Genomic DNA, 27,194 nt, shown 5'->3' on the forward strand with positions numbered 1-27,194 from the left:
ATACTGCAACAGGTCTAAAGTTAACAAAGGAAAGTCTGACCATAAACAGTTTAAGCATTATATCAGTATTTTTACATGATTTGGCCTCTGCAATTCTTTAAAATGTTTCTTCTCTTAAGATAAAGCAGTGTAGAAACCCATGAGGATCCTACCTAGACCCTAGAAGTAAAAAAAAAAAGAAGAAGAGTATTCAGGTGCTTTTAAAATGAGGAGGAGCTGGGGATGTGGCTCAATGGTTAGAGCACTGGCTGCTCTTGCAGAGGATCCAGGTTTGGTTCCCAACACCCACATGGTGGCTCACAATCACCCTTACCATTGTCCCAGGGGATCCAATGCCCTCTTCTGGCCTCTGCAGTTACCACGCATGCACATGGTGCAAACATGCAGGCAAAGACTCAAATACACAAAACAAAACTCTAAAAACAAAATCAAAACTAACAACAATAAAAATAACACACCCAGGGAAAGGAGGTGGATCTGGTGAAGGGATGCTCTCCTAAGATCCATAACAGCACAGTAGCTTTGGAGAATGCAGACTCCTCGGGTCGGGTCATCTAGGTAAGTCAAAAGTGCGACAAATAGCTGGGTGTGGTAGAGCCTGCCTGTAATCTGAGCACTAAAGGCAGATGGAGCTCTGAGTTTGAGTCCAGCCTGGTCTACATAGTGAGTTCCAGGACAGCTAAGGCTACCTAGTGAGACCTGTTTCCAAAAACAGACAAACAAGAAAAAGTGTAAGAAATAATTTTGGCTTCCGTGTCTGCAGCAGTCACTAGAAAAGTGTTTTCGCTGTACTGCACCAGAACTCCCCGGAACCTAGCAATTTGTTCCTCCTCTCACCTTCAGAGCCGTGATCCTCCCGCAGAGATAACAAAGGACCAGCAGGCAGAAAGGTACAGAATGCTATCGTGAGCAATGTTTTCCTACCAAATCACATATTTACACATGCACACATATTTCTAGGTTCTTCCTCCCACCTCCAAGGAAAACATTTCCTTTGTTTTCAGGCTGAATCTGCAAAGGTGCCCAAATCACTAGGTAACAGTATCCTTACATAAATAGAACCACTGAGAACCTGGAACAGTTACTGAGCCTGGATTGCTAGCAAATAGCTTAATATGTTGCTTCTTGCTTCAAACTGTAATAATTTAGATGTGAAAGTTACTCATTTCTGATGAAAATTCTGGAATTCATTACAATTGAATAAAATAATATTTATTGTTTTTTTCCTTGTGACATGACATCATTTAGTTTTGCTAGCTCTCCAAATGACACAGTTGCAGAACCTCTTTCAGCTGGCCTTGCCTGAAAACAATAAAAACAAAAGATATTAGATATAGATAAGCCCCGCCCAACACAACCCCAATCATGTTATGCATAATAAAATATACCCTAAATTAATCAGCAATGGACAACAAACAGAAACACAAACACTCCAAAAAAAAGTGATGCCTTAATTACACTACCTGAGAGTCATGGTATTTCCATCCTATCATGTGGTAGATCTGGTATGTGGCAGGTATGGAACCATCTTCATTTCTGTACATTTCTAAAAAGACACACACCCTTTTCCAGTTCCAGCCATGTTCTCTTGCAAAACGCTTTTGAATATGCTATGCTCTGTGCCTGAGACACACTTCTCTCACCTTTTCATCCGGTTAACTCATTTTATTTCTTTAGAACATAGCTCAAATGCCATCTTTTCAAACAAAATTCCTTAAATCTCCCAGACCAGGATCTATTCTCAACTAAACCCTCAATCCTAAACTCATTAAACTATCTAAGGTTTGTAATGCTTTTTAAATTCTGGAAACAATCAGGTGAGAAGTACCCACTCAATAACAATCACCTACTTCAAAGAGAAATGGGTACTAGGATAGCTGCAGGACTGAGAATGAATGCCTCACCCAGGAAGTCTTAACACAGAAAAGCGACATGATGGAAACAAGAGTTGTTTGCAAACAGATACAGAGATATAGGCTCTGTGTTTTGAGAGGAAAAAAAAACCATGAAGTCGGACAATACCTTACAAGAAGGAACTAGCACTGTGGAGCAAACACCACTGAGCACAGACCCCTCCATGAGTGCAGGTAGAAAGAGTGGGTGGCTCACCTCTGTAAACCGCTGCAGCTGCCAGCATCGTGTCTCGGTGCAGCAGAGCTTTTCTGTTCCAAGAACAGTTGCTCTCACCCATACCTAAAAATAGACTACAGTTTGAGAAAATACTGCAAATACCCCAGCAGCTCAGTATAAAGACAACATCTTATCTTATCCAACAGCATACCTATCCTCAGTCTCATCCACCTTTAGATTATATCGAGGCTGCTTACTGACTGGAGCAAAACTGCTTGAAGCCTCTTCATTAGAGTCAGGTAAGAAATTCTCAGGAGGGAAGCCCCAGGATGCTTCTTTCCACAACAGCCACAGTCTATAGTAAGACAGCTCAGCAAATGCCACTAGACTCTAGATGGGTCACAAGCATTGACAAGTGCCCTTCAAAGAAAACCACATCTTACACCCCCTTCTAGCTGTGATGCTGTGACAATGCCTCTGTCCTTGTAAGCAGCACATATAATTACAAGAGCCAAACTTAGAAGAGGGCTGCCTGTACGACTCATTAGATAGGACCAAAGCCATGTCTTCAGATTTTGTGATATTTTACTAACACTAGATTTGAAAATTATGTGTGTTCCCCAAAGAGATGCTTCTTTTTTTTAATTTTTTTATTAAGAGATTTTCTATTCATTTTATATATCAGCCTCAGATTCCCCTGTTATCCCTCCTCCCACAACCCCCCCACCTTCCCATCTCACCCCCCATTCCCACCTCCTCCAAGGCAAGGTCTCCCATGGGGAGTCAGCAAAGCCTGGTACATTCAGTTGAGGCAGGTCCAAGCACCTCCTCCCTGCACCAAGGCTGTGCAAAGTCAGAGACACTTTTCTTAGCATTTTAAAATTAATCTTCAGACCTCTTTCCTTATTTTAAAATTTCAAACTGTTTCTCGGTTGCTTCAAACTGTCAGAAGGCTGTTTATTGACAATTATTATTGTAGAGATTGAGAGATAGCTAGGTGGTACAGTGCTTACCTAACGTGTTCAAGAGGCTGGGGATATGAATTAATGGATACAGTGCTTATGATCTCCATCCAACACCCACATAAAAAGCCAAGGGTACCTGGTACTTGGGAGGCAGAGGCAGGAGGATCTTTGTGAGTCTGAAGCAAGCCTAATCTACAGAGTGAGTTCCAAGACAGCCAGGGCTACACAGAGAAACCTTGTCTTAAAAAAAAAAAAGCAGCAGCAGCCAGGTGTGGTGGTAATCCTTGAGGCAGCTAGGCTAGCACATTAGTGAGCTCTAGGTTCAGTGAGAGAGAAAAAAAGAGAGCAACAGAAGAAGATACTGACAGTGAGTGACCTCTGGCAACCACATATGTACACATATGGAGGCTGCGCACACACTTATATGCACACACAAGCATATCACACACACACACACACACACACACACACACACACACACACACAGGCCTGGGTTCAATTCCCAGTACCGCAAAAAATAAAGATAAATTAATGTAATATCAAATTAATGTTATGCATCTTTCTTTATGGATACATTTAAATTTAAAGTTATTTGGAAAGGCCATGTTTAAGATCACTCTATAAAATAACTAAAGGAATTTTAAAATATTATAATTATTCTTAATATTAAAATGTACTACATGCTGGGCAGTGGTATGGTGGTGCATGCCTTTAATCCCAGCACTTGGGAGGCAGAGGCAGGTGGATCTCTGTGAGTTCAAGGCCAGCCTGCTCTACAGAGCGAGTTCCAGGACAACCAGGGCTTCACAAAGAAACCCTGTTTCAAGAAAAAAAAAAAAAAAGACCAAGTGTCTACTACTTACTTTACTAATCAAGAAAAGACTCATTCATTTTCTTCAATAGTCTAAAAATAGTAACCTATTTTTAAATTTTCATTTAAATAAAATTTTAATAATAAATAACATGTCAAATTTTATTTCAATGGGTTTTTTAAAGCAGTCAACAAGGAAGCTGGAGAGATGGCTCAGTTAAGTACACACACTGCTTTTGCTGAGGACCTGAGTTTGGTTCCCAAAACACATCAAGCAGCACACAGCAGCTTATAACTCCAGCTCCACGGATCTGACACCCTCTTCTGGCTTTTGAGGAGACACTGATTCTAATAAACCCAATGTCCTGTATTTTGTGAGTTTAATGGTCCCAATTCATAAAGATGATTAATAGCTACAAACTAGTAGTTAATAAAAAATTGTGGCTAGGTATAAATGATAATTTGTAAATATACATTTACAATCCCAGTACTGAGGAAATAGAGGCAGGTAGATTGTGATTTCAGGGTCATCCTCAGCTATGTGAGACCCTTTTTCAAGTACACAAATAAACAACCTGCAACCAAAGTAAAACACTGGGGGCCAAAGAGATGGCTCAGTGGTTAAGAGCACATACTGCTCTTCCAGAGGACCTGGGTTCAATTCCCAGTATCTACATCAAAAACTCGTAACTTCCAGTAATTCCAGTTTTAGTATCCATTGTCCTCTTCTGTCCTCTATGGGTATCCACACAAAATAAAAACAAATCTTAAAAAAATATTTTAGACCCACTATATATCTATCTTACAACACATTCTCCCACATAGTGAATATCAATCACACAGTGACCAAAAGTAAACTAGGGTTCACGCTGCAACAATATAACCAATGATGGACACAGTACTTTAGTTTCTACTCAAACTTTCCACTGCCCTGCCTTCCTTACACATCACATGTAGTAAATGTATACACAACACAGAATACGTTACTAGACATTCTAAAATGCTTTCCAAACAACTCATAAATAAGATCATTAGACACATTCCACCACTGTGCGTCTGTTATAGACAACCACCCAGCTCAGTTATAAACAATTCAAGAGAACTCTACACAGTATCAACAGCAATTCCACCGCCTTAGTAGCCCACTCTTCCTCAGGGATGGGCACTGCCTTACTCAACACCCCTTTCCTTGTGAAGTACTCAAGAGAACCTGGACTCAGGGATCACAACTTTATAAACTAGGATTCAGCCTTTATTAAACCTGGTTTTTCATCTTTAAAGTGGAATATCGTGAAGCACACTGTGGGGAAGCTTTACTGACAACCACCTAGCAAAGACGGCACGCTCAACCTGAGCTTGGGATAAGACCAGCTGGCAGGGAACTGCCTAAGAGTCTCAGTGTTTTCATATTTGATCTTGGCTGAAACTTCTCCCAGTGTTTTTAAGGTTAAGTTCAATTGCTTATTAAAAACAAACTTTAATATGTTATTACTGGAACAATGATGAGTATTGCCTTAAAAAAACTGAACTTACCTTAAAACCACTGTGAAAGCCTTGAAAATTTCTCATGTATTCATCAGCTGATAATGCAACTTGTTTGTAAAATTAGGTCAATATTCTGGACTTTTTTTCTGTGAATTAATAATAATGGCAGCTAAAATGAGACATCCCTCAACTATTTGGAAAACAAACATAACACAGATGTAGATAGAATAGCCAACTAGGGAGATACCACCTTCCAATTGGCACAGCAGCCCCCCTGAAAGCACCCAGGCCCCTCCAAGTCCCATTCCCCTCGGACTTTTCCCACTGAGTAAATAGCTGAGACTTCAGGATATGAATGACTTAAGCTATCTGCCTCTACTAAATACAACTTGGGCGGGCTCCTTACCTGTCTATGCCTTAATTTCCTCATACATCAGGACAGACTGATCATGCTAGTTCCAATCTTACCCTCCTATAAACCATGCCTTATAAGCATGCAAACAGTGCTCTTCTACTATACTCAAATCTGACTCATCTCTGTGGAAAATTCTCTAAACAAACTGTAAGGCTCATCTGAAAAAAATCTAGAAGCTTCTGGTCTTCTATCATTCCCCATCATCTGCCTCTTCTATACACTTAAGCAATATTACTACAGTAGTTCTCCCAATATAAGATTAGGATATATATAATAATCTCTCCACCCCATGATTTTATACACACCGTTCTCTGTGCTACCCCTCCAAATTCTCCCTACACTTCATCCTCCTGGGCAACTCACTTTAACTTAGGTTCAGCTTTTTCTACAGATGACTCCCTGACATCCTAAGCAGATTTAAGGCCAAATCCTTTGTGTTTCTCTTATTTTACAGCTGAAGGTTTGTCTGTCTATCTTGGGAATTCTTTCATCTACAATATTAGCAACTTGAGATCAGAAACTATGTATCTCTTACTACTGGCTGAGAAGTTGGCACACAGCAAATGCTCAATAAACAGTAAATGAATAAATATAAAATCCAGCAGTTAGTATTTTTGTCCACTTTCTCAAATGGCATTTTTACATATTATCTTTATATAATTCTTAATCTACCTACAGATAAAAAAACATCAAAGATATGTGACTTTTGTAAAAGGCCTCACAGTAGAGATATCTCTCTCAAGGGTAAGCATAGGAACAGTTCCTCAAAATGTAAGACCTATTTAAAACCCTAGGGGACAAGCATTATCAATTGGGAAAGGGCCTGAGGCACCCTTCTGGGGAACCAGAAAGGTTTTAAAACTTAGTCTAGAAGGTGGTAAAAATACAGTGACCTGCCTGGTGGTTGGAAGACCATGTATAGTGGTTTGATGAGAATAGCCCTTGAATGAGAATGCCCGCCATAGCAGTATCTGAATGCTTGGTTCCCAGTTAGTGGAATTGTTAGGGAAGGATTAAGAATTATGAACTTGCTGGAATAGGTGTGGCTTTGTTGGAGGAGGTGTGTCACCTGGGGTGGGCTCTGAGGTTTCAAAAGCCCATGCCAAGCCCAGTGTCTCTCCCTGCTTGCCTACCAGTAGATCAGGATGTGAGCTCTCAGCTCCATGCCTGCCTGCCTACCACCAAACTCCCTGCCATGATAATAATGAACTAAACCTTTGAAACCGTAACCAAACCCCTAATTAAATGCTTTCTTTTTATAATAGTTGCCTTGGCCATGGTGTCTCTTCACAGCAGTAGAATTATAACTAAGACACCATGTGTCCCACATCTGCCTTCCTTGTACCTCTTGCAGACCTCCCTTTCAGATTAAGGCATCTCTCCACCCTCATCAGAGAAGCTTCTGTTTGCAGTAGACAGTAACACAGAGACCCACAACTGGCCATGGTACAGAGAATTAGACACTGTAGATATTCAGTTCTAAATGGAATACATATACCAAACCCTTTCCACCAAAGGCTCAGGGATCATTGATGAAGAGGAGGCAGAAAGAACGTAAGAGCCCGATAGTGGATAAGAAGAAGGAAACAGTGTCTTCTGGACACAGCAGGGCAGCTGCACAGTTGAACCAATATGGCAGCATGCCCAAGACCTGGCAAGCCCAAGCCAAATCAAGTCCCAGCATGCAGAGTAGAACTGGATACAATGTTCCACGCCTATCTGACGCCCTATTAGCCATTGTTAACTGCTGGGAGAGGAAGGGTCAGTTTTCTCTAAGAGTGTAGCCACTGAGAAGCCAACCGCAATCCAGCAGAAGGCCACAGATACAAGTAGCACAAATTGGCCTTGATTTGGGGGGTTCGGGGCAGGGACACAAAACTGGGTGGGAAGGGAAGGTGGGTGGATCTTTAGGAGAGTGAATATGATCAAAATATATTGTATGAAATTCTCAAAGAAATAATAAAGTATTTTTTAAAAATACAAGTAGCTATAGCATTAAAATTATGGCATTTAACTGGACAAAAAAGGCCAATTTCACTATTTTAAGGATATATCTATATTTAGTATACAGTATGTGGATTCAAGCAACTAATTCTAGGTTTAGCATGACTACAGACAAGGTACTTATGCCTTGATATGTTCACCTGTAAATTAAGGTATTAAAAAATCTAAGCCAGATACAATGGTATTATACTTATAACCCCAACACTGAGAGGTAGAGGCAGGCAGACAGTGAGTCTGGGGTCAGCCTGTGATCCAAAGCAAGATCAAGGGTAGCTTGAGGTACATAGCCAGACTGTCTCAAAATCATCAGAGGCTAAAGAAGTAGCTCAGTGGTAGACCACTTGCTTTATATGTGCAAGGCTAAGGGATTTCTGATCCCTAGAAACACTCAACAATGTGGAGCAGGGAGCACCCACACATGGAAAGAAAGAAAAAAGCATCAGAGAACTGCAGAGTAATTACTGTATTTTTAAATCAGTGGGCAGTAACCTTTTCCAACTGATAGGTCTAATTTCTTGTCTCTTTCTATTTTCTTTCTTGAAATGAATCATGAGCCCAGCATTTATTGTAGACCAGTACAAAATAAACAGTCTATTTGAAGAATTATCATTGAAGCCTAAATGAGAAATAATAAGTTCATTATCATGTCTCAAGCTTTTAGATAAAAGAGCTCCATGATTCTATCAGTGTTTTCAGTATTTGAGGAAGTGTTCAAAAAATAGTTTCTGTGTTTTATTATCTTTATCATCTTGAGTATAAATCTACAGCCTACCACTCCTTTATTTCATGATGAAAAGGGACCACAATGGTAAACTTTTGGCTATGTGCATTTCCCTATGTTAACATGACAGTGTAAGGCCACACTCAGAAGAGTGCTAAACATGTGAAACGGGTCTTGTGATAAACAGGCAAGTAATGGAAGCACATAGGGCAGAACCTTATCACTAATAGGCAACCACAACAAGCAACAGGGATCAGTGAAGAAGCCAGGGCAGGAGACAAGAGTTTGGCACCTAATTCTGCCACTCAGATTCAACTGTTCTCCTTAGCCCTAATGTTCCTCACTAACACAAAAGCAATGCAGTTACCAAGAAGGCTACTAAAAAAACAAGTGTAATAATGTTTGTAAAAATCGTTAAGTCTATGAATAAAAGAACAGGCAAACAATTTTATAAATTTCACTATTTCAAAACACATTACAACTTTCAGAACCAGATAAAGCCTTCCTTAGGTAAGCATAATTCTGTTTCACAGACCCCAACTTTAACTCAAAATCATCCATGCTATTAATGAAATGTGGTGTGTGTGTGTGTGTGTGTGTGTGTGTGTGTGTGAGAGAGAGAGAGAGAGAGAGAGAGAGAGAGAGAGAGAGAGAGAGAGAGAGAGAGAGAGAGAGAGAGAGCGCACACGAACAAGTAGTTCACAAAGGAGACCAGTTGGAAACCTCTCGATGGAAGGTATTTATTACTTATGAGTCACAGTCGTCTAAGTTGGGAGGTAGGATCTGTGTGGCTGTTGTTCCTCAGTGTCTTCCTGGCCATTACCTCTGCCACTTGTCATACACCCTCTCCATTTAGCCATAACCTTCTCCTGCTTGCTGGCAGGTTATCACCCAGGCAGTCCCCTCCTTTGCAAGGTTTGGTACCTGGCTCAGTTTTCCTGTGCACCTCTGGTCATATCACCATTCTAAGAGGAAGGATTTTCAATGCTAGTGTCCATCAAATTCCATTCTCTCTACCTCATACCCATTGAGTTCTGTCACTCCATCTCTGCCCCATATGTGAAATATGTCCCAGGAGTTATCACTAATAACTGCTTTACCTTCAAATCATTCACCAAGCATCTCATTTTCTGACTTAATCATCCTGCCCTTTCAGCATGATTAAGTACTTCAGCCATAACTGTTTTCTGACTACTTTGAGAATGCTTAGCTACAGCAACTTTCACCCAACTTCCCAGCTCACTTCTGCCTTCTACTTCCTTTTTCTTCCAGGTCACTATTTCAATTATATTTGTGGAGTTACCTTTCACTTTTGGATTTCTATCACATAAATAGCAAAACCTCAATTCCAACCGACTCAACTACCTCCCTGTTTGTTGCTAACCACGGTTGATAAGTCTGAATGACTTTAAATCAGACTTCAAATTCTGTAACTTTTCCCTAGTCAGTTCACCCTTCTCTTCAATGACTATTTCAGAGCGTTTCTACATCATTCTCAAGCTTTGGACCTCTATATAGTATTACTTCCTTTGTAACAAGGAAAACAGCTCCATGATCTCAGAACTTCCACAAACACCTGTCTACTGGGACTATTCTCTTGACACACACACACACACACACACACACACACACACACACAGAATATATATATTTAATATATTTATGACTCCCCATCCCCTAGTCAACTCTGCTTCAGTGCTGTGGGAGACTCAAGTTACTACAGGGGATAAGAGGCTCATCAGAAAAGACATACAAGTAATCAATATTTGTACAAATGCACTCACTAAATGCTTATTTCACAAAGGCCACAACTGAGCTACCCAAAACTGTCAAATTTCCCTCCTAAATAACTAAAATACACTTACCAAAATTCAAAACACCACCATCTCTTAGCAAACTTTATTGCAGGAAACTTCCTTTGCTAAGTAACTCTTAAAAATATGCATCTTGGACTGGAGAGATGCTTGGTGGTTTGGAATACTTGTTGCTTTTGCAGAGGAACCATAGTTTGACTCCCAGCAACCACATTTATTTAAGCTTAAACTCAGGGGATCCAATATCCTCTTCTAGCCTCCTCTGGAACCAGGCACACACATGGCACACATACATAAAAACAAACAAAACACACATACATATAAAATAAATCTTTAAAAAAAATTAAAATATTAATGATATTTTGGCTTCCTCCCAATTAAAATGCTTGATAAGGACAATCTTTTTTTAATTGAGTAATTATTTAATGAAGATCTGCAGTGATATGGGAGACTCAAATTACTACAGGGGGTTAAGAGGATGATCAGCAAAGATACAGGTAATCAAAATTTATAAGACTGCAATCACCAAATGCTTATTTCACAAAGGCCATTGCATCAGGTTGGGGATACAAAAGTGAAAAAGAAAAACTGAACCCTTGAGAGCCTTTGTCTGATGGAGACTAAGGAATCTGGCCTCAACATGGGCATGACCATGAGCAGAGACAAATCAAGAGCTCTCTACTGACATCTGGGCCACTTTGCAGGTGTGGTATGTACCAGGGATTGTAAGAATGAACCTTGAAAAAAGAGCAATTACAGAGACTTTGGAAGGTCTAAGTGACAAGCCTGGTACAGCTACATGATGCAACTTTCAATGCCAAGCTAACGCTCTGGATCTGAACTAATGATAAGGGCCTTCCCTAATTTTGAGCAGGAGACAGCAAACATGTATGTAGAAAAAAATGCATTACATTAATTTGGGTAGCCCAAATTAATATAACCAAATGCCCAAAGCAACATACCTCTGAGTTCAAGGCCAGCCTGGCCAAACAATGAGACAGTCTTACAAAACCAAACCCACCACAAATTTTAAGAATTTGGGAAGTCAAATTATCAATATATTTGGGGTACTGGAGATCAAACCCAGGGAAGGGAAAACAATGTTAAGAGGGTCTGTTATTGCTTAAACATGGAACCTCCCACTCCCCCAACACATACACCACCACCACCGCCAAAAGGTCTGTGTGTTTGAAATCTCAGGCCCTAGCTGGTGGTACCATTTTGTAAGACTGTAGAAGGGTCTAGCTGAAGGAACTGGTTAAGTAGGGCGCTAAACCACCTCTTTCTCCCGTCACAGGGTCTTCCCTGACATGACAGATTGTACACCCTGAACCCTGAGCCAACATCACTTCTCCCTTAAGTTGCTTCTGTCAGGTATTCGGTCATAAAGACAAAGGTAAGTAATCCCGGGATTTTAAGGTTCTGTGCAGGATCTGATTCTCACTTGCCACCAATCCAACTCTCCATCTCACTGTCCTCTGCCAAATGCCCCTTTTCCAGTTCCAGCCATGTTCTCTTGCAAAAGGCTTTTGAATATGCTATGCTCTGTGCCTGAGACACACTTCTCTCACCTTTTCATCTGGTTAACTCATTTTATTTCTTTAGAACATAGCTCAAATGCCATCTTTTCAAACAAAATTCCTTAAATCTCCCAGACCAGGATCTATTCTCAACTAAACCCTCAATCCTAAACTCATTAAACTATCTAAGGTTTGTAATGTTTTTTAAATGTGTGTGTGTGTGTGTGTGTGTGTGTGTGTGTGTGTGTGTGTGTGTGTAGATACGTGTGTGCATGTTTAGACCTGATATATGAACTGTTGCTACTGGAAGTCACTGAAATATTTTATCACAAATGTACCCTTCAACAAATTCCTCCTCTATTATTCCAGAAGCAGATAGTGCTACAAGCCTCAATTTCATAGCACTAGCCACAATTCCAATCTAACTCTTCTAGTGTCACGTCCTCCACTTTATACTATAAGCTCTAAGACAACAGTGTGCTTTCTCTACAGGAATGAATCCCTAGTGCTTACCCCGACCTCTGACATAGAGTACACCGTCAAAATGCCTCGCAAATGGAGTCTACAAATGCCTCACCTTTTAAATCTTCCATCAATTCAAACATTCCAGGATAGTTAACTTGAATTTCATCAGTATCCTATTTTTAAAAGAAAAATGTAATATTTATGTGACAATCACAAACAAACAAAAATCAAGCTTTGGAAAGGAGCTATAACTATTTCCCAGACCACTCTATCAGGGTAGGCAGGAAATTTCCCTTATCAGAGCCTTACGAGTACTAGGCAAGTGTCCACCACTGAGCGCTATCTCCACCAAGAATGGTCTTGTTTTTAATATTCTTCACAAATGCTATCTTCCTAAAACTCTAACAACTGGAGCCAGCTTCTTCTTTAAAAACAAAATGAAGTAACCATTTTATATTGTGAAGATTACTTTATTTTTTTGAGACAGGATCTGACTATGCAGCCTAGACTATTCTGGAATTCACTACATAGACCAAGCTGGCCTCAAACTCAATGATCTGCCTAGCTCTGCCTCTGCCAAGATTAAAAGCCTTTGCCACCATTTGCGGCGTCTTGTTGTTGTTGTTTTTTGTAACTATTCTCCCAAAGGGGTATACCATTCTTGGTACCACAAGACCAAGTCAGGCATGGAGTAGACAGAGGAAGTTCCTATTCAATCTCCCAACTCCAAACATCCATTTAACATATGATGCTCAGATAGAGGACACCTTAGGTATTAAACTGGAAAGAAAAGATACGTCACCTTGACACAATGGAGAATCACATGGGAAGAGTATCAATAAGGGATTGTCTAGATCATGTTTGCCTGTGGGGGCTGTCTTGATATAGGAAGACCTGGCCCACTGTGGGCAGTATTATTCCCTGGGGGTTGGGTATGGATTGTAGAAGAGTACGAAAACTTCTTAAAACATTTAAAAAGTGAGAAACATTAACTGAGTAATAAGCATCCATGCATTTATTCTCTTGCTGCATAACTATGTTGCTTCACGTTCCTGTCTTAGGTAGAGGGATGAAATTTCAGATGTCAGGGGGAGACTTCTTTAATTTTCAAACCTTGTTCTATCTCTTCTCCCCATACATACATTTCATTATTCCTTCCTAGTATTTTAAATATGCATGGACTGGGGTGGGTATAGAGGGAGGAAGAAGAAGAAGAAGAAGAGAGAGAGAGAGGTCATTTTTCATAATAGTGCTAGGAATTGGACTCAGAGCCTCATACAGGCAAGTAAGGGTTCTACTAATGAGTAGACATTAGAATCCAACCCTCTTACTAAAGCACACACTAAGGCAATTTATAAAACCCTCAAGTGTGACACTGCTTTTTGGAAACATGATTCTCCAACCTAGTCTAGCTTCATGACCCGCTCCCTGCCTTTGCCTTCCAAGTGCTGGGATTACACACATTCCCCACACAGCTGGCTTAAGAAGATTTTGCTTCATTTTTATTCTTATTGACTAGTGGTGCTAGAGATGGAATCTAGGTTAAGAATTTTTCACTAAGCTATATCCTCAGCTCAGTGTAGTTCTTTTTTATAAGAATGAAGAGAATTCATATTAACAAGTAATATATATCATTTTTAGTCTTAAAAGAATAAGTTCTAATAAGTTAACAGTTTTTGTTTGTTTGTTACTTTTTTTCAAGACAGGGTTTCTCTGTGTAGCCCTGGCTATCCTGGAACTCATTCTGTAGACAAGGCTGGCCTTGAACTCAGACATCCACCAGATTCTGCCTCACAAGTGCTGGGATTAAACCAAATTCTGAAATTTTGAACACCAAAGACTAAAATTTTGAGAAATGCTGTTCTCAGAAGAGAGCTAAGATTTGAGGGATTAAAGCAAATGATAGATTTTTCAGTTATCAGTAGTTTTAAATTTATAATAAAAATTATTTGTGAATTATTTATATAATTTAAAAAGTCTTAAAATATAATAACCCCTCAATGCATAACTTCTTGTATCAGTAATGTTAGTTCTTTGACACAAAGCTATGCTTTCTAATTTTTAGATGTTCAACATCTCGAAACCACTTTTTTTTGGCTCTTCAAGACAGGGTTTCTCTGTGTAGTTTTGGTGCCTGTCCTGGATCTCACTCTGTAGACCAGGCTGGCCTTGAACTCACAGAGTTCCACCTGGCTCTGCCTCCTGAGTGCTGGGATTAAAGGCATGCATCGCCGCCGCCGCCGCCGCCGCCGCCGCCACCACCACCCAGCATCAAAACCACTTTTTATTGACTTAGGCAATTTAAAAGTTTATAAAGTCAAGCCAGATACAGGCGAAACATCTTAGGGTTGTCTTCTGCTCTTGACAAAGCCTTGCCTACTCTCCCAATCTGCTGTTTCTTCCCTTACCCCTCTGGAGCTACTTTTTAAGATTAGGGGTTCTGTCAGTTTACCCCCCTTGCTTTCTATCAATACACAGGAAATGATGTCACTTTTGGTTGGCTGATTTTATGAAATGCATTCACGGTAAGTTAACTCAAATAGCTATTTTAACTGTAAGTCTATCGTCGCTAGCTATGCAACTGGGGGCGTTCTTCATCAAAAATTCCAATCACCTCCAATCAAATGTTTCTATGTCAGAGGGTTTGGAAATCACAGTCAATCTATTCACCTCGTCTGAGCAGAGTAATGAGTCCTGTAGGGCGACTGTGATTGGAGAGGTGGGAGGGAGATGACTCTCTTCTGGAAATTTATTCTCGGAAAGTTTGAGGAGTGGAAGGAAAGGGAAAGAGAAAAGCAGGTATTTCATACCAATAGTCAGGGTATCTCATACCCTTTGGCCATTTAATAACAAGGGCCTCTCGGGGTGAAAAGCACTTATATATTTTTTAAAATGCTGAGAGAACTGAAGCACCTCTCCTAAATTCCCTTAAGTAGTACAGAGATAGGGTAGGGAGTCAAGTCACAGTCACTGAAGCCAGGTGTGTATGCCTGTAATCAAAGTACACTGGGGGTGGAGGCAGAAGGATCAGTTCAAAGTCACAGTGACTTCCATATCAGCCTGGGGTATATGAGACCCAGTCTCAAAAAGGCCTCCCCAAAATAAAGTAAGTTATATCCAGTGTGCTATCCCATCAGTCTATGAAGAATCTATGTTTCTTCTACACTTCCTGTTTATGAATCCTCTCTATAAAACTCTCCACTGGGACTGAAATACAGCATGTTCTACCTCAACTAAGCCTAGACGGAGAAAATGTAGTCATTTGTGTCTGCTTGAATTGAGAGTTGGTGGTAGGGACAGTACCACAAGTGCCCCTACAATGGATACCCGTTACCACATTTGTAGTCGTCTTATCCCATATTACACCTAGCTTGGATTTGAAGATTCTAATGGAGTAGTATTTTTAAAGTCTCCCTTAAAGGGGTTGGCAGGTAAAGCACTGATTTCAGTACTGAAGCCAGAGAGAACTGATTCTCAGAAGCTGTCCTCTGACCATGGCACACCTTCCTCCCTCACAAAATAAATACATGTTATTTAAAGAGAAGTCTCTTCATAAACTGGTACATTTTTTGAAGCTACTTATCCTGGAAGCTAAATGCTAAAGTTTATATTCTCAACAATTCAGTCAAGTTGTACTTATGCACACTCAAGATAGCAAGACACTCACCCCCCCCAAAAAAAAAACATAAAAGAAAGAGCAAGGAAAACTGCCCCAAGCAATGAAATAAGTGGGTGACTTGGTTCTCCTGCTACTCACCACAGTCAGAGTATTGAAGCGAGCTCTCCCAAGCAGATGTCCTAGGCCACTGACAGCAGTGAAAGGAGAAATGTGTGGGGAAAATCCTCCTTCTCTTTCTGTTTCTGCTAACTGAAACGAACACCGAAGTTCATAGAGCGTGTCACCTCCAAACATCGCACCAACAAACACCCCATCTGATTTTAAGACATAATGAATCTGTAATAAATATAACACAACTATTCAAATTTTACAGACAGAAACATCAAAACAATAAATGTATCCAAGTTAATGTTTTATGACTACAAACCTTATTTTGCCAAATAAATCAGGAAATGAATAACATCAGACAAGAATCCTGGAGTCACTACTGTATAGTGTGTAGTCATGTTGTACAGTAATGACAGAGACAGAAAATACACTCACTAATGATTCTAGTATCTATAAGATGTCTTATGTTTTCAAATTTTATAAGAGAAAACTTACTTTTTACAGTAACAAAATACTACAAGAAAAAACATTTAAAGAATGATAGCTCACAAAATTGTAATTCTTCCTGTTTGTGCCCTCTAAAAAGAATTTTTTTAAGATGTCCCACCAACAGATGGAATTTATTTCCTACTCTTTTAATCTGGGCTGAACATCTGGCTTATTTTGGCTAAAGAAATGCAGTACAAGTGCCAGCTCATGAGTTTCAGCCTCGTTTAGGCCAGTTCTCACATGGCCCTGCATGCTTCCTTCAAACTGTTTTCTTGGAACACCCCCACTTGGCCACACCATCATCTACCCACCACTCTCTGCTCACTGATAAACACCAATCTACAAGTATTTGTCTAACACTGACTGAGAGTAAGGCACAGGACAGATACAAACATAAACAAGTTCCTACCCAGAAAAAGTTCACAGGCTATAAAGGGAGAGAAGGAATTTAACATAGAATATGCTTTGTAGCCAGGCAGTGGTGGCACACACCTTTAATCCCAGCACTCATGAGGCAGAGGCAGGCAGATCTCTGAGTTCAAGGCAAGCCTAGTCTACAAAATGGTTTGCAAGATAGTCAAGGCTGCATGGAGAAACACTGTCTCAAAAAATGACAAACTAATAAAATAATATGCTTTGCAATACCAATATTATTTTAAACAGTAATTAAATCTTTTATAAATATAAGTAATTCTAAAACTGACTATTCTTAAAGTTCTCAAGGAATATCACCTAATGTATATTTGTAAGTCAAAGAGTATCAAGTATATCCAGCCCACAGAACATTACAAATATTTGGTTTCATTCCATTCTCTGTAAGACTTAGAAACAGTGAAAACAGAAACATTTGTCAATCTGGATAATAAACTAACACAGAACTAAGCCAACATAAGTCTCCTTACCTGTTCAAGTGCTCTAGGAAGGTCATTCACCCAGTGCAAACTAAAACAGAAACACATAGTTGCTTAACCTTAATTAGTGTAATTATCATTAGGCTAAACCACAAAAAAAGTATTAAACTTTAAAATCTGAAATTAAAGCATTTTCTATACTTCCACAACTCTGATCTTTTTTTTTACTCTCTCCTTAATGTTGCCTTTTCCAGAATGTCATATAGTTGGAACCAACATAATTCAGCTTTTTGAATAAACTTTCATTTGGTAATGTGTCTTTAAGTTTCCTGCATTCTTATCATGTTTCTACACTTTATTTCTTTTTAGTGCTAAATAACTCCATTGTCAAAATGTACCACAATTCAACCACTTAGTACTGAAGGACATCTGTGCTGGATAGTTTTATGTCAACTTGACACAAACTAAAATCACCTGAGTAGAGAAAACCAATTAGGAAAATAGCTGTAGGCAAGTTTGTAGGACATTTTCTTAAGTAGTGATCAATGGGAGAGTGCCCAGCACATTGTGGGTGGTCCCACCCCTGGGCAGGTGGTCCTGAGTTCTGTAAGAAAGCAGGTGAGCAAGGCAGGGCAGGCAAGCCAGGAAGCAGTACTCCTCCATAGCCTCTGCATCAACTCTTGCCTTCAGGCTCTTGCCCTCACAGCTTTTGATGATGAACTTTATATGGAACTGTGAGTGAAATGAACCCTTTCCTTCTCAAATTACTTTGGTCATGGTTTTTCATCACAGCAACAGTAATCCTAAGACAGCATCTTAGTTGTTTCCAAGTTTTAGCAATTAATAACATAGCCACAGTGGTAAAAGCACTTGTTACTCTTGCAGAAGGCTGAGTTCAGTATTTAACACCCAAATGGTGGCTCTCAACAATCTGTGACTCCAGTTCCAGAGGACTCTACATCCATTTCTGGCCTCCACAGGCACCAGACATGCATGTAGTGCACATACATACCTGCAGTTAAAATACTCATATACATAAAATAAACAAATTTAAAAAAAAATTAAGGAGTAATATATTATTCATGTTCATGATTTTGCATGGATATAAATTTTCATTTCTTTGGGTAAATACCAAAGAGTATAAATGTTGGAACCTAACAAAGTATGTTCAAGTTTCAGGAAATCATTGAACAGTCTTTCAAAGTGTCTATATCATCTTGCTTCCGCACCAGCAGTGAGTTCCTGTTGCTCTACACCCTTGTCAGCAGCTGGTGTTGTCAGTGTTTGGATTTTTCCTATTTTAATAGGTAGACAGTACATCCGACATCTTTTAAGATGATGGAAATCAAAAGAACAAAGCTTTCTAAACTTACACATAAGACACCTTTTAAATCTCATGTTTTCTGCTGACCCTGTTTATTCTCTAATGTGTGATAGCAAAAGAGCTTTAGCAAGCTGTATGTAGAAACCTGGGAATAAAAAAAATGATTTCTACTAGCGTGTCCTAAATCCATAATTGTTAAACAGAAGAATCTTGCAGTTTATAAACTAAAGAATTTACTTTATCACAATGAAGAACATACAGCTCAGTAAGAGTGTTTGTCCTTAACCCAAGGATTTAGGTTTAATTCCAGGTGGGGGTGGAGGGTGGTGGTATTAATCCATTATCTATTGCTAGCCTAAGAGTAAAATGTTACAATGTAAATTAGACCTATTTATAACATATATACACACACATACGTATGTGTGTGTTTGTGTACACATGCATGCATGCCTGCACATGTGTGCACGTGGAGGCCAGAGGCTAACCTCATGCTTGGGTTCTGACCATACTGTTTTTTTTTTGTTTGTTTGTTTGTTTTTTTGGTTTTTCGAGACAGGGTTTCTCTGTGTAGCTTTGCGCCTTTCCTGGAACTCGCTTTGGAGACCAGGCTGGCCTCGAACTCACAGAGATCCGCCTGGCTCTGCCTCTTGAGTGCTGGGATTAAAGGCGTGCGCCACCACCACCCGGCTCATACTGTTTTTTTAAATGGGGTCTCTCACTTGTCTGGAACTCATCAAGTAAGACTGACCTGCTGCTGGCCAGGGAGCCCAGGGATCTGCCTGTCACTGCCTCTCCAGAGCCAGGATTACAATACAAGCATGTGCCATTATGGCTGCCTTTGATGTGGGTTCTGTGAATCCAACTTAGGTCTTCATGCTTACGCAGGAAGCACTGTACCAGCCAAGGCATCTCTCCAGCCTCTCTAACATACATTTTAAAAGTACAAATGGATTACTAACCTTAAGCTGCTAACCACCAGGTCAAATGTGTTTTCTTGGAAGGGAAGGAATTCTTCGTCAGCTAAAATATTCACAGTAGGAATATCTGTTTCTAAGGAATTTTTCTAATGATAAAAAACAAAAGTTCAATATATTTAAATAGAGTTTCAATTACTAACACAATCATTGTTAAACACTGTTAACGTTAGTTATATTTGCTCAGAAGTTTCTATCAAAAAACAAAACGAAACACAAAATGTGGCACACAAAAATCTTTCTTAAATAACATCTAGCTGCTCCAAAAATATAAGCAATAAATCCATTCACACTAAAAGAAATCTCAGGTAAATGAATATTTCAGTACAACAAATGAAGCCACAAAATACTAGATGTAAATCTGGGTGAACACTTTTATACTCTTAAAAACGTATGTAAACAAGACTAAAAAGTTAGAAACTGTAAATGAAAATATTGATGTTTTATGACAAACTAATTTAAAAACTTCTAAAAAGCAATAAACAATGTAAATGAAAAGTGGGAAGATATATATTATAAATTATGAAAGATTAATGTCTATAAAATATAAACTCTTACAAATGGCCTAAAAAACAAAACAAACAAACATGTAAAAGCTCAAATCAATGAAGGTGAGAGGATAGGCATGTCAAAAAGTTATTTTAAAAATTCAAAGTTAAGGAATACCAATGAGTGTCAGGCATGGTGGCGTATGCCTTTAATCCCAGCACTCAGGAGGCAGAGGCAGAAAGATCTCTGAGTTCAAGGCCAGCCTGGTCTACACAGCTGTTCCAGGACAGGCAGGGCTGGTTTCCACAGGCACCAGGTATGCACATGGTGCACATACATACAACCAGGCAAAACACTCATACACACAAACTAAAAATAAATTGTGAAAAAGAAAGAAACATACCCACACCCACAGAGAGACAGAGAAAGACACTGACTAAATGGTAAGTGGCCAAAATCCAATAATCAAGCTATCTGTCCACAGCTATTTCACTGAATTAATAATCAAAGACAGGAAAAATAAAAGAGGCAATTTTAAATTTTTACTTATCTGATTAACAAAAATAAAAGGGGCTGGACCAGGATTGCCAAAGAAAAGAAAAAAGCACTTCCACATAAAATCCTCATTCATCTTTCTAGGGACAAACTGGAGATATATACTGAATATGAAAAATAAAGGAATAAATGAATTCTACCAAGAATTTATCTACAGGCAAAAGTAAATAAACCAAACACAGTCACTTTACATATGATGTTAACAGCATGGGTGGCTACTGAGAAATCAAATCTGCAGCAGGCTTCCAGAAGCTGCTCAGATAAATCTATGTGATGCTCACATACTGGCAGGCTATGTGGTCATTTTAAAAAGAGGTACACATACAAACAGTATTCAAACAGAACACAGTATCATTCCACAAAAACATGGAATGTTAATGTAATACTGTTTACATGAACTTGGGGAATGGAGATAGTTACACATTTATAAAGGTGGGAGGCCAAATGTCAACAACAGCTGTCTCTGGGTAGTAAGATTAAGAATCGCTTTTCTTACTGTATTCCCTGTATTTGTAGCTGGAAGATTTCCTGTGTCCTGGCCTGCCGGCGGTCAGGACAAATCTCTCCCACTCACGTCCCCCAAGTAAACACACAGAGGCTTATATTAATTATAACTGCATGGCCATGGCTCAAGCTTTTAGCTAGCTAGCTCTATATCTTAAATTAGCCCATAACTATTAATCTATGTATCACCACATGTTCCGTGGCTTTACCTGCTTCCCATTACATGTTGCTTCTTGAACAGCTGGCTGGCGTCTCTCTTCTCCTTCTTCCTGGATCTCTGAATTTCCTACCTGCCTCTAAGTTGCCTTGCCATAGGCCAAACGGCTTTATTTATAAACCAATCAGGGCAACACATATTTGAAGCATTCAGAAAGACATTCCCCCATCATTATTATCTGAGTCTATATATTTATAATTACACTTATATTGCGAAAGAAATAAAGGACTAAAAATTAAACCAGGAGGTAAGAAACAAATATTAAAAAGCTACCTACCAAAGCATGTTCTGCAATGTCTGTTTGAAAAATCTTTCCCACGGTCTCCTGCAAAGAGATAATCAAAGCAAAACAATTACTGAAATTTCCAAAGGAGGAAATTACAATTTTTACCTCCTCCAATCTTTAGTCTGTAACTTCTGGTCTCTTTCTCTCACCAACAACAGGCATCAGCTTCCCAATCTTGAGAAAATTCTTATCTCAGCACCTCTCTGATTTTATCTAGTTTTACTTGTGTATTATAAACATATACTTGATGTATGGGGGTTTTTTGCTTATAATTCAGGACTCTGTTCATGAGGTTTACAATTCTTGGTGTATATAAAGTCACTAAATCGCCCTCTAGGGGTGGCCCATGGTCTAAGCATAATCACAGTTTCTTCATTGGGTCAGTCCTGGTCGGTCAGACAGTCAGTCAGTCTCTCTTCTCTCTTCTCTCTTCTCTCTCCTCTCTCTCCCCTCTCCCCTCTCATTCATTGTGAACAAATGAATGTATTTATGGTTTGTGGTGATTTGAATAAGAATGGCCCCTATAAGCGCACAGATTTGAATGCTTAGTCATTAGGGAATGTGGCCCTACTGAGGGATTAGGAGTTGTGGTCTTGTTGGAGTAGGTGTGGCCTTGTTGGAGGAAACAGTCCCTGGGGGTGGGCTTTAGGGTTTCACATGCTCAAGCCAGGCCCAGTGTCTCTTCCTGCTACCTGCAGATCCGGATATAGAACTTCCTTCTCCAGCACCATGTCTGCCTGCATGCTGCCATGCTTTCCACCATGACAATAATGGACTGAACCTTTGAACCTGTGAGCCAGCCCCAATTAAATGTTTTCCTTTATAGGAGTTGCTAAGGTCATAGTGTCTCCTCACAGCAACAGAAATCCTAAGACATGGTTTGCATTAAAAAATGTGAAATAAAATAATATGAATACTATTAAATGCTATCTATATTTTACACAGCTTTTAACTAATAAAATTAATATGAATATGTATGTATATATGTGTGTACATATTTTTTACATTGCCAAGAATCACATTCAGAGCTTCCTATATGCTGGACAAGAATTCTGCCAGTGAGTTACAAACCAGCTTTTATGGTGAATTATCAAAAATGCTTACACAAAGTGAGAACAAAGAGAAAAACAGGTTTAAAGAAATTATTGCTTTTAGAATTCTTACATTTCTTAAAAAAAATTATTGAATTAAAGCACTGAATAAATGTTTAGCAATTTTAACATAATCAAAATCCAAATATTCACAGGGAAGTCTTTTCTTAAAATTAAGTAAATTGGGGCTGAGGAGATGACTCAGTTACCTTGCCTTCAAAGTACTAGGATCTGAGTTCAATTCCCTGAACCCACATAAAAAAAGCTGGGCATGGTGGTGCCCGTAATGCTAGCAAAGGAATAGAAGAGACAGGCAGCTCCCAAGGCTCACTGGCCCTCTAGTATAGCCTACTTGGCAAGGAGTAGGCCTACAAGAGAAATATCTCAAAAAAACACAAAGATGGATGGCACCCAGGGAGAGCACCTGAGGACAACACCAAGGCTGTGCTCTGACCTCTGTGTGCATGAGCAAACACATACCTACACACACAAAGAAATGCTCCAGGCATGCTTTGCATGTGCACACACACAATTAGTCAATTGTATTTTTCAAAGTTGATTAAGCCAGTGTATCAAATACCTTATTCAAATGTTGTGCTATGTAGCCTCTTCCACATCCCACATCCAGCGCAAGAGGGAAATCTCTGAAAAAAGACATAGAAGCTAAGCTTTGCAATACCGTCCATAAAATAATCAAGAACTAATTGTCTTAAGTAAAAAGATTTTAGTAACTACACCTTTCAGGAGCCTTGCCGTACCAGCGTATCTAGCAGAAGATAGAATGTACAGAGCCAATCTGTTTGATCTAGTCACTAATCCACAGGCCCTAATACTGAACCATGGAGACCCAGCCTTAGGCAGGGGATGTAGGTCAGCAGTAAGTCAGCAGTGCAGCACTTTCCTAACATGTTCGAGTTCAAGCTCTAGCAGCACAAACAAACGAAAAGGTTTAGACATGAACTTGAAGAACACACTTAACAAAGGCATCTGAGTTCAATAACCCAAGATTGAAATCAAGCTAAATGTAAGTTAATATGGAAACGATGGCATACTTTGCAGCAGTTCAATAATTATCTTTACTTCTCAAATACTCTGAGGCAGGAGAACACTTGGAAATGTGCTCTATTCTCCATATGAAATTTCATAAAGCATTTTCAAGCTTGGGCTGGGGACATAGCTCAGTGGTAGAGTGCTTGTTCAGCATGTGCAAGGCCCTCGGTTTAATTCCCTGGCACTACGGGGTTAAAACTAAAAACCTAAAACTCCAAGAATTATCGAAAACTGAGGAGTACAGTAAGTTCCAAGTGTCCAGTGCTAAGTCAACTCAAATATCTCCTCTTTCTTTATATATATAATATACATATATGTATATATATATATATTTCTTAAAATTATATATATTTTTTAAATTCTTATTTTATATATGTGAATGTTTTGATTGCAATGTATGTATATGCATACCTGGCGCCCACGAAAACCAAACTGGGCATCCCTTAGAACTGAAGTTACAGATGGTTTGAGCCTCCATGCGGGTACTGTCTTCCTAACTACTGAGCTATCTTCCAGATCCCAGCTCAAACCTACCATGTAAGGAGCAATGAACACTTGAATTCAGTCAATCTGAAGCCAGAGCCAGAAGATTAAACCTCCATATTAGACTAGCTCCTCTAAATTGGGACGCACAGCAACTATAAGCCATGGGTTTCCATAAGAAAGAACAAAAAGAACTGTCAGTTTAATTATTTTTAAGAATGGTTGCCAAAACTGGGCTAGGGAGATGGCTCAGTTGATAGAATGCTTGCCATGCAGCATGATGACTTCCAACCACCAGCAACACCCACATGAAAGTTAAGCTTAAGTGTGGCAGCATGTGCCTATAATCCCAGTGCTAGAAAGGCAGAGACAGACAGATCTCTGGGCCTTGCAAGACAGCCAGTTGTAGTGATTTGAAATAAAATGGCCCCCAAAGAGAGTGGAACTACTAGGAGGTGTGGCCTTGTAGTAGGTGTGGCCTTGTTAAAGGAAGTGTGCCACTGTGGGGGTGGGCTTTGAGGTTTCCTATGCTCGGGATACTGCCCAGTGTCTCAGTTGACTTCCTGTTGCCTTCAAGATGTTGGACTCTCAACTACTTCTCCAGCATCATGTCTACCTGTACACCATCACGCTGCTCGCATGATAATGAGGTAAACCTCTGAACTGTAAGCAAGCCACCGCAACTAAGTTTTCCTTTATAAGAGTTGCTGTGGTCGTGGTGTCTCTTCACAGCACTAGAAACCCTAACTAAGACACCAGTCTAGCATAGTATAAGGGAAGGAAACTGCAGGCTTGTGCATGCTAAGCACAGTGGCTACAAATCAAGGCCTGTTAAGTACTCTAATAACAGATAAAGTATCAACACAAGGACATTTACTAGCATTTTAAATAATTTAATTCCGAACATTTAATGTTTAAATTATCCTTTCAGTCATAATCACAAGTCTTAACGGACTTGGCTTTATTATCCTCAGAGCTGTGGCATAGTTTGTAAACTCCAAACTAAAAAGCAAAATTTAGTGTTTCATTCATTAAATCACAAATAAACTATAATTCAGGCAAATGATAATAGTAAGCCATTTTTTTGTCTTTAATTAGTGACAAAAAATGAAACGAGGAGGGGCCTATTTGCAACAAGGAAGTATTTTTTTACCTTACAAAATTATAGACTCCTTTTCATTTGTAAAGATGTATCCAAAATATAGCTGGAGATTCTGAGAGTTTATAAAACTCTCCCTGCTTTTATGAGATAATGATGATAAATTTATCCCATGTTGCTATAATTCAATGAATGTCACTTAAAGAAAAGCCAACAAAAAGGAGTGATTTGCTAATGCCAGAGAGCAGGTCTACTATAAAGCCATTCTTTGGCTGTCGTTCCACTACATGGTGACAAGTCTGAATCAATAAAGCTTTCATTATGCCCAAAGCATACAGCAACAGATCCATCAAGATTTTTATACTACTCAATGAAAGTGCTCTTTCTCAAGTCATTCCCCACAGAATTGTCATAAAATCTGTACCACCATTAGCAATATGTAAGATGAAATGGGCAAGGCCTCACCTATATGAACCAGGAAACAAATCTAGGTACACTTTCTCCTTCACTCAAATGGCAAAAGATTCTATTGTTTATTTCAGTAAAACCTAAACTTAGATTTAATAAATATTAAAATTTCACATGTAGTTGATTTTTTAGTTCCATATTTTGAGCAATCTGTCTATTAAAAAATTTGGGCTAAACCAAGTAGATCAGTCATTCAGGCTTTAAAAAAGGCAAAAGTTTTACATCCATACTATTTTTTAAAAAAGAATATAACAACGAAGAAAATGTCATTTGCTTTCCCAGGAAAAGAACAGCCAGGTGTGGCTGTGCGAGCTTATAATCTCAGCACCTAGGAATCTGAAGCCAGAGGAGTGCCACGAACTGGAAGTCAGCCTGGGCTACATAGTGAGACCCTATCTCAAAAATCTAAAAAAGAAAGATGATGTTTAGAGTGATTTCAATCACCAATCCTGGTAATAAATTTCTCAGATTCAACCATTCCACATATTAAGCTCTCATCGTTTAATTTCAAGTCTGCATTCAACAGCAGATTCTGTTGTCCTCCAGGACTGGTGGAACATGTCTAGATTCCCAGATGCTCAAGAGACTAAGAAAGGAGGACTGCCCAAGGTCAGTTAGAGGCAAGGCCTAGGAGTTAGAGCAAGACTCTGTTTTGGGAAAGAGAGACAGAGACAGAGACTAAGAGACAGAAAGACAAGGAGAAGGGGGAAAGGGAGAAAGAGAAAGTGATAGCATCTCACTGTAATATCAACTCCTACCTGGCTATGTCATACACACGGTCTGCAATCCGACTTCCAACCTGAAAGATTTCAAGAGTCAATGGGTTAAATAAACGGAGTAGGTTTAACAGAGGAGTAACATTCTTTTTTCCTAAGATTCAATTTACGTTTCAAAATGGTAAGTACTTTGTATCCCATTTTCGATTTTCCCACAGCAACTTTCTTTATAAATACTGGATATGGATAAAATAATATAAAACATAATAAAATATCCCTGGAAACAAACTGAAGTAAATTACTTTAGAGCCAATTTAATAAAACCAAAATTAAACCATCTGCTGGGTGTGGCAGCTTATGTATATAGTCCTAGCATTCAGGAGGCTGAGGCAAGAGGACTGCAACAAGTCTGAGGCCAGTCTGGAACATATACTAGTTCCAGTCTAGTATATATTATAAAGACCCGCCGGGCGTGGTGGCGCATGCCTTTAATCCCAGCACTCGGGAGGCAGAGCCAGGCGAATCTCTGTGAGTTCAAGGCCAGCCTGGGCTACCAAGTGAACTCTAGGAAAGGCGCAAAGCTACACAGAGAAACCCTGTC

The 27,194-nt window shown here is 39.4% G+C and overlaps 1 protein-coding gene and 1 non-coding gene across 2 annotated transcripts; both read right to left on the reverse strand.

The window, feature by feature from the left end:
• Positions 1 to 1,190: 1,190 nt before the first annotated feature.
• Positions 1,191 to 26,809, reverse strand: LOC114688129 (arginine-hydroxylase NDUFAF5, mitochondrial-like). The gene is given in 11 exon segments (XM_028862748.2): positions 1,191 to 1,302; positions 1,464 to 1,546; positions 2,110 to 2,193; positions 12,383 to 12,443; positions 16,028 to 16,225; positions 17,389 to 17,428; positions 19,621 to 19,724; positions 21,678 to 21,725; positions 23,358 to 23,421; positions 26,636 to 26,707; positions 26,709 to 26,809. Coding segments are annotated over 11 exon segments (930 nt in total). The 5' UTR covers positions 26,795 to 26,809; the 3' UTR covers positions 1,191 to 1,212.
• Positions 12,916 to 13,104, reverse strand: LOC114688133. Its single transcript, XR_003733754.1, has one exon. It is a non-coding gene; the product is annotated as a U2 spliceosomal RNA (small nuclear RNA).
• Positions 26,810 to 27,194: the final 385 nt, after the last annotated feature.

The sequence above is a fragment of the Peromyscus leucopus genome, chromosome 4, assembly GCF_004664715.2.
Source record: "Peromyscus leucopus breed LL Stock chromosome 4, UCI_PerLeu_2.1, whole genome shotgun sequence".
NCBI lineage: Eukaryota > Metazoa > Chordata > Mammalia > Rodentia > Cricetidae > Peromyscus > Peromyscus leucopus.